The sequence below is a fragment of the Echinococcus granulosus genome (genome assembly GCF_000524195.1).
Source record: "Echinococcus granulosus chromosome Unknown EG_S00102, whole genome shotgun sequence".
Classification (NCBI taxonomy): Eukaryota; Metazoa; Platyhelminthes; class Cestoda; order Cyclophyllidea; family Taeniidae; genus Echinococcus; species Echinococcus granulosus.
In genome coordinates, this window is record NW_020170482.1 from 223,782 (window position 1) to 237,161 (window position 13,380).

At 38.7% G+C, this 13,380-nt stretch overlaps 2 protein-coding genes across 2 annotated transcripts in view; one reads left to right on the top strand and one right to left on the bottom strand. All coding sequences in view use genetic code 11, as the record gives it.

Moving 5' to 3' along the window:
* Positions 1 to 3,307: 3,307 nt before the first annotated feature.
* On the top strand, positions 3,308 to 7,061 carry EGR_08314 (hypothetical protein; the record flags this gene model as incomplete). Its single annotated transcript, XM_024497563.1, has 4 exons — positions 3,308 to 3,341; positions 5,183 to 5,286; positions 5,685 to 5,927; positions 6,819 to 7,061. 4 exons carry the CDS (start codon positions 3,308 to 3,310, stop codon positions 7,059 to 7,061), a joined length of 624 nt encoding a protein of 207 aa, XP_024348041.1.
* Positions 7,062 to 11,750: 4,689 nt separating this feature from the next.
* EGR_08315 (hypothetical protein) overlaps positions 11,751 to 13,380 on the bottom strand; it is a gene marked incomplete at both ends in the record, with an annotated part of 4,726 nt that continues 3,096 nt past the window's right edge. Inside the window, one exon of the mRNA XM_024497564.1 lies at positions 11,751 to 12,006. Coding sequence (XP_024348042.1) covers positions 11,751 to 12,006 — 256 coding nt within the window. The remainder of the gene's footprint in view (positions 12,007 to 13,380) is intronic.

The following is a 13,380-nucleotide window of genomic DNA, read 5'->3' on the forward strand; positions in this document are numbered from 1 at the left end:
TTTTGCTCTTGCGAAAGATGCAGAACCAGTGTTCTATAGATGCTTAACATAAATTTTTGGCTCTACTGATGTTTGGCAGTGCGTTATTGCGCTTTAAATGCTAGTTAGTTAAGAAAATGCTTGATTCATGTGTCAGTGATAATAATTTGCCCTATATGTAAGAACTACTTAGCCAATCGGACTTTTCGTTTTACAAGAAAAACAAACTAAACCCATTCATTTCGGTTGTATGAGTTTGGACGCTTCATGTTTTATTTCGTGTACATGTCAAACACTTTATCTCATTGTCTATAAAGCATAAACTTAGTAATTGACCAAATACTTTGTTTTTGCCTTCTTTTACTTGCAATTCCAGATTACTGAAGCCAAAACTTTGTCTTTGCATTTGGCAGCGGAAAAGAGGCAGCCAAATGCCATGACTCTATGTAGATAGTAATGTGATTTGCCAGGAGAATCTATAGAATCTACTCAGTTGAAAGGATGCTGCAATCGAACCGCTTGTTACCTAAAAACCAACTCAAGTAGTCTCAACTACTGCTGATGTTGATGTTTGAGCTGTTATGGAAATATTTGCTAAATACTCCAAATCTGTTGATTCCCCTATCCGTCACGCAACGTGGTAATGGTTGGCACCTATGATAAGAAATTGCAAAGTCCGAAGCAAATTGTGTTGAGTAAGTGCTTTGTACGAAGTAGTTTTGCGATAACCTCGATAACTGCAATGGAGTCGATTTAATTGCAAATCTTGATTTTGCATAAGGCATAAACTAGTGTATGTGGTGAGAAATGCTACTGCGACAATGTATGTTACTTGTTCAATGGGATAAAATATCTGCTCCCCTAAGTCTATTCTAGCAATGGCCTGCAATATTTCGCAAAACCTCTGTCTGGTGAAGCACAAAATTGAAGAGTATTTCAAAGTGGGGAACAGGATAAAGTTTAAAATGGCCGACTTATTTATAACAAGGACATATTTCAGAGATTTAACCATAAAATGATGCTTGATACGTCCGTCTGTCCCTTTTATTCAACTCATAGGAAAAACCGATCTCGTTTGTGTCATTGACTTACTTCATCCAGTCGTGCCAACTATCAACATATGCCGACTCCATCTGTTCTCATTAAAGTGGACATTTCCTAGTCTTGTCCAAGAGGCATCACTATACTTTGATGTTTTTAGCGAGTATTGCATGGTAGCACATTTAAAGTGCTTGATTTTTCTATGAGATAGCATTTAAAAGACGAAATGTCTACAGACAGCCCTGTCAGCCTAAAATCATACCTCCTGGTTTCTTTAAATGAATACTTTGACATTATGGACAATTTAGCTCTGAATAACACTATAGAGCTGAGAGTTGTTGCAGCCTGAACTTTCCTCAGAGGCGTATTTTACGTATGCACAACTTTAATTGCGACCAGCACTTCATTTCTCTTCGAAATATTTGGTAAATACGCCTCATCCACTGGTTACTCTTTTTGCCACTAAGTGTGGTGGTGGTTGCCTACTCTATTTCTCCATATGCAAAATGATGGGTTCAAGGTTACTTCGTTTAAGAGAACGTTTAGGAGAAATCGCGTTGTCAAAGCAATTTTAGAGATTGTCTTATTCAGAAATTATGTTGAAGCAAATGATTTTGACTCTACAGACCTCAAGAGAATAGCACAGAAGATGCGTTCCGTATCATTCCTTTCAAAATTCTCACAGTGAATGTGTTAAGTTTTACCAGTTCATTAAATGATATTTATTGAAGCTATTTTTAAAAAATAAACAATTGGCTGCAGAAGGCTTTTACAGATATTTGAAGCTACATTGAGTTGCAAAACATGCATTATATATTTTGGCAAAATCACATGAAAATGTAGGCAAATTTTAGTAAGGCTTCTAAAAAATCCTAACTATTTACTTAAATCTTTCTTTTTAGTTTCGTAAAACGTAGAGAAATAAGAAATATGCAATCAGCAAAAGCATTTTTTCCGTCCTAAAGCCAATTAGTATACTGAAGCGTCCGAGGAGATTGCATTGCAAAATATTTATTTGGGCTACTGGTTAATATTAAACAAATTACAAACGGTTGTATTTAAGTAAACTTGCATGCAGTCCTTCGTATAAATTGATACAAATGTTGATACTTTACCCATCTAATAACATAAGTCTTCCAGAATGCAAATGAAATTTGTTCAGTGGAATAAAGGGCTAATATTTAAGAAGGAACCATCAAAATAGTTTATCACACAAATGGCATTTTAATTGCACGTCCTCTCGGTGAGGTTCAGTTTTTCCATTTGGTGCTCAGTTTAGTGGCCAAACTTGGTCGCTGCGAATCATAATGAATGAAGGCCATTCAGTCTGCAATCAACGATTTACTAAAATCGGTTAGAAAACCCATCGCAACCTATTAAAAACTTTGGCATTGCAAATATTGGAAGCATGTTGAGTTAGTTTCGTATGTATCGAAAAAATGTGAATAAAAGTGGCTAAAAACTATCTACTGTTCCTAGAGAAAGTGATTCATTTGCATTAAATATCTTATTCACACAACATGCATGAAAAAATTTTGGGCCACTCGTGCCATCAAGCAGTCATAATAGGTGCTTACACGTTTTATCCGGCGTCAAACACATCCACAATCCGAGCAGCCGCATTTACATAAAGCCTTTTAGGCTATGTCATTAAATTCCTTTAAGACAACATTTTGTCCTGGTGGTACTGTGGTGTGTTTTTTAATTAAGTGTGATAAAGTCAATGCTGTGACCAAACGCTGAACCCACAAACTGTCGTAAACTACTGTTTTGAGTGGATACATTTCTGCTTGGTTTGAAAGAGAATCGTTTTATGGAGATGTTGAGCGATATGAAGTTGTTAGGCACAAATGCCAAGCATTGAAAATTTTGAAGGTAGAATATGTAAAGATAATTATTTATTTACGATAAAGATACCATAATATGTGAACACAACTTCCACTTTGTATTTACAATTAGTGCTAAAATAAAGCCTTGTGGAATGGAAGTAGAATCTCTTTTTACAGTTGATTGCATATGCATATCCGGCGAATAGAGGGCTAAATGAACGTTGCCCTCCTCATGGGTGTGGTGCTTGAAGATGGTGCATTAAAACTAATGTCTCACGGGTATTAGTGAAAGCATGCTTATCTCAGCCATAACCAATAAGACGAAACTTAAAAAGTTATGTGGAAAGACTAGAGCATCGGCACACACGAGTCGGGCGTGGCCAATTCGTGATTCCTAAGGTGTAATCCCTTACATACTGAAGGTTTATAATTCATTGGAATTTGTTGATCTACAAGTAATGGTGGCCACTCTCCAAATTGTTATAAAATTAGGTAAGAGTGGCATATGGTGTGACTAAATGAGATGCACCTTCAGTGCAATAGTCATTCTCCAAATCAGCCTAAAGTTGTTCTTCATAAAGTAGTTCGGCGGCGGTATTTTATCTACACATTTATTTAAAAACGCTACGCATCAATTTTTCATGCCCATGTGCTAATTTTTTATACAATAATCGTTTGGTGTGCAGTAAAGTAAAAAAGGGGTTGGTGGTTTACTAAAGTACTGACTCGCATGCAGCAGGGTATTTTGGCATTGAAGCTAAAAAATCCATCTTAATTACTGTTCTGTTTTGTAAAAATTTGATAATAATTATTTGTGTAGAGGGGTTTTGAGACGATCAAGCGAACAATTCTTGCCTAAAATTTGCTCAAAATAGGGAGCGTTTAGTTTGTCCTCTCACATTTCGATGATGTCCTCCTGTGCACTTTAAGCAGCAGACGCGGCGCCTGTTGTAGTGGTCCTCATACCGCAAAATTTCCTCAAATTAGGGCGAGATTCCTGAGGAATCTTTTAACCTGATTAAGCTTTATTTAAAATAATCTGCTTCCCCACGCTGATGGCATTCAGGTTACTTGGGAATAGCCACGCCTAAGAACAGTAAATGCGTATTTTGAAACTCAGTAATATTGCAATTTAAAAATGCTCAAAAGGCTAATTTTTGGCAGAAGAATTTCCGAAATCGCGTAACATATTGTCAAGTACATTAACCAACTTAATCATGTAAACATACGCTTTATGGATAGGACGTTTGCCTTTTGACTGCATGCGCAATGGCACTAACAAATTTTAAACGGCAATGTGGGTTTTAGATTTTGGGTACTTTTGTCATTAGGTCCTAATGAAAATTTGCAGATGACTGTGATCCATTCAGAATCATCTAACCAAAACTAAATGAGTCTCCATTGCCTTATTTTATTAGATGTGTGACAAACTAGACACAACCTACTTGTGTGCGCCAATGCATCGGCATCACCGTATGAAATGATTTCTATCAGTTATAAAATTCTAACAAAAATGGGAATATAACTCCAGTCAATATGGCAAAGCAACTAAAATCATGCCTCTTCCACAAGTGCAATAGGCATGAAAGGTAGTCCCACTTCAATGCGCTACGAGTTCTCAAAATTTGTAAATAGTATGCCTAATTAACAGTGGTAACGGCAAGCTCTTCCATTTCTCACCTCTTTATTACGATATCAATCACAAAAGTAGCATGAAACTTGTGTCCAAATACTTACCTATCCTTACTATAAGTGACTTATTCGGCCTAAGGTAATCTGCCTTTGAACTTTTAATCCAATGACACTTGTGCCTGCCACCACCATTGAATTCAAAGCAGAGAAAGAGGTTTAACAGACCAAAATGTGATTAAAATTGCCTAAGCCTCTTGCTTACACTAGTTATTCCAGTCACCTAGTCATGCAGCTGAAACACAATACAATAGAGTAAATAGTAAATGAATAAAAAACAGACTTTCTTATTGGAGGTTTCGTCTAAATAAATCATTAGAAACACCCCCGTCGATTGAGTCTATAAATGGGCGTTTGAGGTGCGCATGGCTCATACTACAGCAAGAAGCAACATGAAAGCCTTCAGCTTTGCACTTTTTCTAACTATGCTGCTTGTGATGTCAGTTGTGGTAGCCGGCGCAAATGTGAAAGGGGAATTCGACAAGCCACGACACGAATTCGATAAACGGACGACACCAAAGGCTGTGGTCACCTCTTCCAGTAATACGATTATTTTTACCGCAACCTTGGCCTTCATCTCAACTGTTCTCTGCACGTCCTTTTAAATGAAGCAGAGTGACTGATATACTTTGAATACTTCTTAGAACATTATGTTACATTTAATACAGTAATTTATGGCAGCATGTCTTCCTATTTATATCTTGTTTCATGCAGTTTGACTTGCAAAGCAGATGGGGAATTAATTTCAGTAAATATTTAGCCAAAGTTCTCTACACTTGCACATATATTCCACCTTTTTTGGGCACATTTCTTAGTCAGGCTAGTTTTAGATGTCTGTTCTGTTGTAAACCTTAGATTTAGAGAATTACATGCATTTGGAATGAGGAGGTAGAGGGAGCATCACCAAATTTAGAAGAATATGGGGACACTGTAGAATTTTTTTTCCAGGAATCGAGACTGAATAACCCAGTGCGCTAAATTAGTCTATATGAAAGCCGAATAAAGGCCCAAAGGTAGGTACTGCGGTCAAAACTTCGTGACACAACTAATTTTCGCGAAATCTGATATGCATACTGTTTCCATTAGCTCACTGATAATAGAGCCTTAGTTTGGAATAAGATAAAAAATTTTTGTCAATGACTACAGAAATTTGGACTAGCTCTTCAGAATGCACATTACCAGGCAAGCAGATTTACATGTACAGTGTGCTGCATTCAAAGATTACACTATACCGTAATTAAGGAGAATTCAATGCAACTTTGTCATCCTCAGAACTCAAATGCTTACACAGCAAGGACAAAATTACCCAAATTTTTTTCGAAAATAAAATGGACTTTCACTTTGCAAAACGAAGCATTGCACTCACCACTACTGCTCGGGATATGCGCAGTAAGAAGGACCAGTTTTGTGTACATGTTGTCCAAATTTTTAAAAGCTGATAGATTTGCGCTTGGCCGGCAAAGGCTCACAGCAATTAAGTGTTAAATGTAGGCGAAATCTTGCAGTCGTATTCACATTTAGCATTAGACAACATAGTAGGAAATGGAAGATTGTGCAGTTATGTTTGCTGTGATTTTTTCTCCAGTTGCCAAACCCATGAGTACGCTATCGTATCCGCAAATGGAATGCACAACCCACTACGGCGTTACTACAATCCTTTACTTTCCACGACAGAATAGCAATCCTGGTGGTAACCGTAACCAACAAATTTGAGTTAACAATTTGGCATTTTTCACCAACGGTAACTCATGGCTCCCTAAGTGCTCTTCTCCTCATCGTAAAGGAGGTAAATTTCTAAACTGATGTATTGCGATGAATGCTTTTTTCGCGTCAATTCAATACTGCGTTTCTACAATCGAGAATTTGGGCATATTTCAGTCTAGCGTAGCAAAATTACGCCTACTTAGTATAAAAACTTTTATGGCAAACTATTACACATACCATTGGTTATGCATTTGTATTTGACTTTGAGTCGAGTCGAGCAGGGAGAATTACATATGCATAGATGCTGTAGGTTCCTCCTCCATTTCATCCTCTGTTCGACCACTGTTTTGTTCCTCCTCGATGGTATTTGTTGTGGCAAAAAACGTTCATTGCCCAAACACGCGCTAAAAACATCTCTTCATCTACAAGTTCCAAAAGCTACAAATTGCGCCAAAGATAGCGCGAATTGTTATGGCTTATTAACAAGCGATTTGCAGTAAAATAGCTTGATTGGATAATTGCAAAAATTTAATAAGAGTGCCAGTTATAAATAAATAAACTTTTTGCATGCGAAAGATTGAAGTTCCTGGGGATGATCAGGGAAAAATGGTGGCCATTGTTGAAATGAGAAATGTCAATGCACTATCTGAAGTAATAGTCAGTGAATCCTTAGCCACTGCTGAAGGCTTACCTATAGAAGACAAGTTGGGATTCAGAGGAGCGCTTGTTCATCTACTTGGTTCGTACATGATTATGATCATGACATTTGCATCATTAGATTTTTTCGGAGATGAAACTCCGTATCTTCACTTTCCATAGCTCCACTGCATGGTTTTGCATTCCTTTCAATGGGTGTAAAAGATAATACACGGTTAGCAAACAGAGAAGAAGCGGCTGACAGTGACACCGAAACTGGTCATCAGTTGGTCGTTGATGAACTTCCACATACGTCTAGGGAGAGCGACATTAGCAACCTTTTCAGATGGTTAGGAGTAACCACCTTATAATGGTGGATGGAAGTTCCGTAAACCTTCGCAGCGTTCTCCACTGCAAGGGTACTCCAAATGGCAGTGGTAACGGTTCTCTTACGCCTCGGCACTGTAGATCTTTGCTTTCTCTTGCCTGACTATTTGAATGTACCCAGTTATGCACTTTAACTTTAAAATGTGGTCCATAACCACACCTAGTCTGCTTTGAAATTACTCTGGTGTTGCCAATACAAGCACTTTAGCCTTATCGCCAATGTAGACAAGTTAAACATTTAGAAAATGGTAAGGGTACAACTCATACAGACCTGGGAAACTACTTCATTAACAATGGAGCAGTTGACTTCGCCACTATCACTGACACAGATGCCTGGGTGGTACCTAAAAATTCCAAGTCTGTCAGCCTAGTTCTAGCTGCTCAGACTTACTATCGTATGGATAGTCAGAGTTTCCTGAGTAAGCAAGATGAAAAGAAAACCTTTCTAGTCAGATGCGACAAAAATTCATTGAATGAGAGGATGTCTATGATTGCATTACCATCAAGATGTAGGTTTGTTAGAGTCATTTTTAAAAAAGGGAAAGGTAGCGCCATTTTTGATCAATTTATGTTGATTTTAGAACTCCTGCTCTCACAAATATTTGGTAATATGAACTGGGTGCTCAGATACTTGCTTTGATCGGCTTTGAAAGAATGACAGAATTTTATCCGCCAGTGCCACTCGTTCTCGTTAGTAAACTTCAGTGCTTTGCTGATATCATTGTTTGGGCGCACATTTTCCTAAAGCAAGTGGCAGTTGAAAATAATCAAACTTTATTACTTATTCATACATTTAGTGGCGTAGGATGCTTTAGCTCAATTAATTTTTTATCTGCTTTTCGTTTCAGTGAGTTGCCTTAAGCGCAGCGTCTACAACTACATGACTTTCGAGATCATTATAGTGGAGAAGTTGTAATTTCCAGTACCCCTTTTAAATAAGTCGCTCAGGGAACTCATCCCTCTCTGCACAATAAAAAAATGTAAACAAAGTTGTCTGCTTCCTTGCACAGGAATGCGCCATTTCAGTCAGGTTTAACAGGGTAACCTAAAAATCATGTGCAAATAAATATGATGCAATGCTTAATGCTCAGTCTGTTCTACTCTTTCGCCACAGACACCACTGCAAGGGAAACCTTTGCGTGGGGAAATGCCTGAGGCACTGCAGAGTTAAAGACACACAGACAATTTATTGCTGACTCATGAAGGGCCACATCTTCATTTTTGTAGACATTCTATACTTAGTCGAATTATTCTACGTTGCACCTCTTGCGCCATTCAGACTCCATTTGTTCTACATCCATGAAGCGGTACAACTTTCTACTTTCTGCTCTTAGACTTCTGCCCTCCGTGCATGCATGTAGGCCACCATCCACGGGTATATAACCATGCTTAATCAGTTGCACTGATTTGCCCTGTGACATAGTTGTGGAAGACTTTGCCAGCTATACGTCATTAACTGTTTTGCCACACATTTATGCAATTGATAACACTACCGTCAACTCCTCATCCTCCACATATGCCTATGGACTCCCAGTTTCGTCTGGAGTTGGCTACTGGATCGAAAAAGACCACTTCCATTTACGATTTGGACACTGGAGGTATTACGCTACATTCGTACTTACAGGACCATCACAGGTAGTGTCAATTCACATACATATTAATTTAAAGACAAATTCTTATCTGCAAAAAGCCCTCCACTGAATCACTTAGTGATCCACTCGGGTGAATATCGGTCACACAGTGAATATAAGAAATGCCTACTTTCCTATCTGTGCCCCAATCAAAAGTCATTTTTTGCTCAAACAACTCACAGCCCTCTGCACACTCCACTTATGAGATAGATTTCGGTTGAATTTATCGCTTTGTCACTCCACCCTCAGTCAAGTCGTGTGATGTGTGTCTCACCCATAGCTTCAAACTATCATGCACTTTTACCACTTCCATTGGTCAGTCTCAAAGGCGGTATAATTAATCAGTGTGGTACATTGTCACAATTCGGTTTGTACAATTCAGCTTGCATAATCACAACTGACACACATGATTCAAACCACGCTCCGCCTCTTAAGCAATCCTTTAGCTTGATTAAGTGTTACACACCTCTCGTGTGTAACAATTATTGTGTCACTTATTTCAAATTGAGTGAACTAGAGTGTATAGACAAGTGTGTTAACCCATTTAACCCATTTTTAGTCTACCGTAGGTGTGCAATCAAAGTGAAAATATGGTAGGTATCAATGAAAAAACAGTCTTTGTGCCGCCTCACTGCCCAGACGAATGACAATGATCATGATAACATTAGCTGCAGCACTTTGAGATCTCCTCTGTCAACTACGTGACTATCTGTGGATTTGCCTTCCTTGTTTGAATGTCATCCCGTCAGCAGTTGACTATCACGTTACTTTATGGGTAGCGCCTGCTCCCCTCGCTCTGGTTCAGTGGGCACATATCTTCCATCTGACTGTACGCACTTCATTTCTGTTCAAAGGGGTTTAGTTTCCATCCACTCCATTAACCCGCAGATTGGCAAAGAGCCATACACCCTCTGTTCTCCGTTTCTTACGTGCCTCTAAACAATGGGAATACGAGCTCTGCAAATCTTCCATAACGCACAAATCAGTGAGTAAGACGTTTAGCGCTATATTATTGCTACGATGCATTTTCGCCTCTTGTTTGATATAAGTATTTGGTTTGTACTGCATAAACATCGAACCCCACTGGTTAAGGTGTTGCACATCCAACGAATACATGGTTTCGTATTTGTTTGCAATGACTTGACACTTGAACGACTTCAGTCCCGCCATTTGTGATCAAGTGCTTTCCCTTCCATGACTCCATTACTCCTGCGACATTGGAGAGCAAAGTTGGGTGCGACACAGCACTGGTGTGATTTTCCCTTGCCTCGGCTGTCAATAAATCACTTTTTCCGACTTTAACTTGAACAAAAATGTGCAGTTTGGCTTCGTCTTTATTAATAATTCTTCGAATTTAAGGGAGAGAATTTTTAAGGCTTGAATTAGATAAAATGAGAAAGTAGTCTAGATACTCAAAAGAGACTGAGAACAAAACTAACCTTCAAGCGAACCATCCGTGCGCAGAATTGTGAGATGCACACCAAGCACGAGGCTATTCGGATTTCAGCTTGAAGCAAATTGCTCGTCTAAACCGCTTTAACTGCTAGGTAAGATAATAAAAATAATGAAGCCCTTCTAGTTGGAGTGCGACTTTCTCTTTCTACCTGTCCATTACCTTGTGAATGTCCAAGTGTCATGCATGTTTTGGGAATCCTCAAGGTCCTACCTGGCTCAGTGAGTGATTGTATGCACACATGATATCACACTCAACAGTCACTAGGTCTTGGTCCACATTGAAAGGGCCTCTACACCTTCACCATACCAAGCATTTAATTTAGGCGATGCAGTAGAGCGGATGCCACTATCTACTATCTTCTACGGTTCTCATGCAGACATGTTTGATCCCGTGACACGAAATCAAGCGAATGGCGCAGCTGCCCCACCGGTAGCCGAAAATGGGGCGATGCATGTGTTTTTGTAACAAGCATTCAATTTCTCATTCATTTAGACATAGACAGGGAAGGACACGATGCCCTGATGTAGTTCAAAGATGCAATATGTGGTTTTCTTTCTCTAAGGGGCATCTGGACTCAAACTCAATAGTCAACCAAAAGAGAACCGAAAACACACTAGTTTACACACATTTGACAAGTAAGAGTAAGACTCTCATCGAATGTACATTATGCAAACAAAAAATTATGGATACCTTTGAATGGAAATGGAATATTTACGGTACAGACTAATTGCAGTGCAGCAGAGAGTCGTTTAAACGGGAAGGTTTACTACTTACTCTTATACTCAATAGGTGTTTATGTATAATAAATTCACATATTCCTACATTAATAGGCTATTTAGAGTTTAAATTGTGCAGGTAATGAATTTTTCAAAATGCTGCCTTTAATGATGTCATTACAATAGAATGGATTAGTAATGAATGAAATTAGTGCACCCAATAAAGTAGAGTTTGCATTCTGATGGAAATTTTTACCTGCTTTTCAAATGCCTGGTGGTACATGAAGGAAATAAACTCAAAACCCATACCACCTTAATCAAAAATCAGTAGCAATGCAATTCATAAATACCTGTTTGTTGAGGTTGAACTATCTGAAAAGCAAAGCTCATCTCTTAAGTACTTATTGGCACTTATTGTTTGTTTCCTTCTCAACTTTAGTGTAATTCGTGTATTCATCGCATTGAGACAGTTGCTTGGATAGATGCCTCGCATTTGGCCATTAACTCAGTCATTCACGTCTGCTATTACTGAGTCGATGTTCGATGAGATAAGAGTAAATACCCAGGTTTATCCATGATGTTCAGCATGCACATTTGTAAAACGGTAGTTGGACTTGCAGTAGTTGTCTCTTTCCCCAGCCTGAAGCAATACTATGAGGAATGTAAACTCCACGCTTGATTTTCATGTCTCCATGTAGACAATCACTGGGTAGGCAAAAAGACTAAAAATTGAGATTAATAAAGCATCTAAACAAAAAATTCCATTGATGTTGGCTATTTCCCGTGCCATATGTGAGGATGTCTTACAAATGAAATGAAGGATAGATCTGAGTTTTTGGCCAATAATGTTGATCGGTAACTGCCAATTAAGAGATATATTCTCAGATTTAGGGCGTACTTCATATTCATTCTTCATCACACTTACAACATTTGTTAACCTTTTGAGTTCAAATCGAATGACAGTATCGTAGCAATGCCGTGGGAGTCTTGTTTGAGTTAGCACACATACCTCCCAAATGCACCTAAAACTAATCAAATGACTAGGTGGTATGTTCCTACTACCGAATAAAACTTGTTTTATTATAGTTTTCTATTGCTTCCCAACATACGCAACCAGTGATCTGCTTAGGAAAAACCGAGACAGTATCTTACATAACATTCTTAGTTAATTTGATGCTTTGCGTGGTTGGATTGTGCACTCTTCGCTAATGCTGGACCTGCAAATCACAGGGAATTCAAATAGTGCTTACTTGTTAAACCTGGAGGTGACACCGATTTACTTATCATTTTGACGCACTACAGCGACATCTGGGAGGAGGAGAAGCCTCATGGCTACTCCCTCCAATTGACGCCCTATCAAACAGCTCATTCATTGCAACATTTCTGCCATACAAATATTTTGAAAATTATCTTTCAAGTGTTAAATGTCTTTTAGCATCGTTCATTGAATATTCTTTTATCTGGCTGACCTATTCGAAAGTTAAGCTACATCCGTTATGCCCAACTGCTGTTCATAACTTCTGGACATGGTCAGCCATAACACTGCTCTCCCTCCATTAAAGAGGTTACAAATATCACTTGTCTATCACTAAGCGGCAATTGCGCTACTGTCATCGCTATCACCACTGATGACCTGTTAGAGCGACTTGCTCACCTGACCGTTGGATGTCTGTTCTCATGCCATTACTGCACTATTAAAATTACGATAAGTGCATCATGATAAGTAAAGTGAGCGTGGCCCCCTGCATGGATTGTTTAGATGTTTAATAATGGCCCTTCTGCTCCCTTTGTGCCTTTGGTATAGTGAGACCATTTCATTTCACACAGTCTCAAGACTTTATGAGAAGCAACAGATCCTTCCCAAGTTTTCATCTATTTGGTAAATATTGGCATTTACTTCATTGCTTGAAATCGCTTGTAGTAGAGCCACAAAATTGATCACGAAATGCAGTACCTCTACAGCGAAGTTGATTCAAAATTACCTCTAAGTATTTGCAAAGTAGGATGACGGACGCAATGATGCATGCACCGGCGCTTCATTCTTAAGTGCAGGTCCCTTACTTTCATCTTTACAGAAAGCTTTTTTGGGTAGTTAATGGGTTCGCTTCGTTACACAACTGATCTCAGTGCACGATATTTAATTCCTAATACTACGGTATTATGGATGCGTCTGCTAGGTGTCAAGAAAGTGCTGAATGACAAAACGAGGTGAAGCATAGCACTCTGTCTTTATACGGTTATTAGTATTGACGGTCAGTATTCCTGTAGATGCTTTTTACGGGTAAGCTCTAGCACTCCTCCCATCTTATATC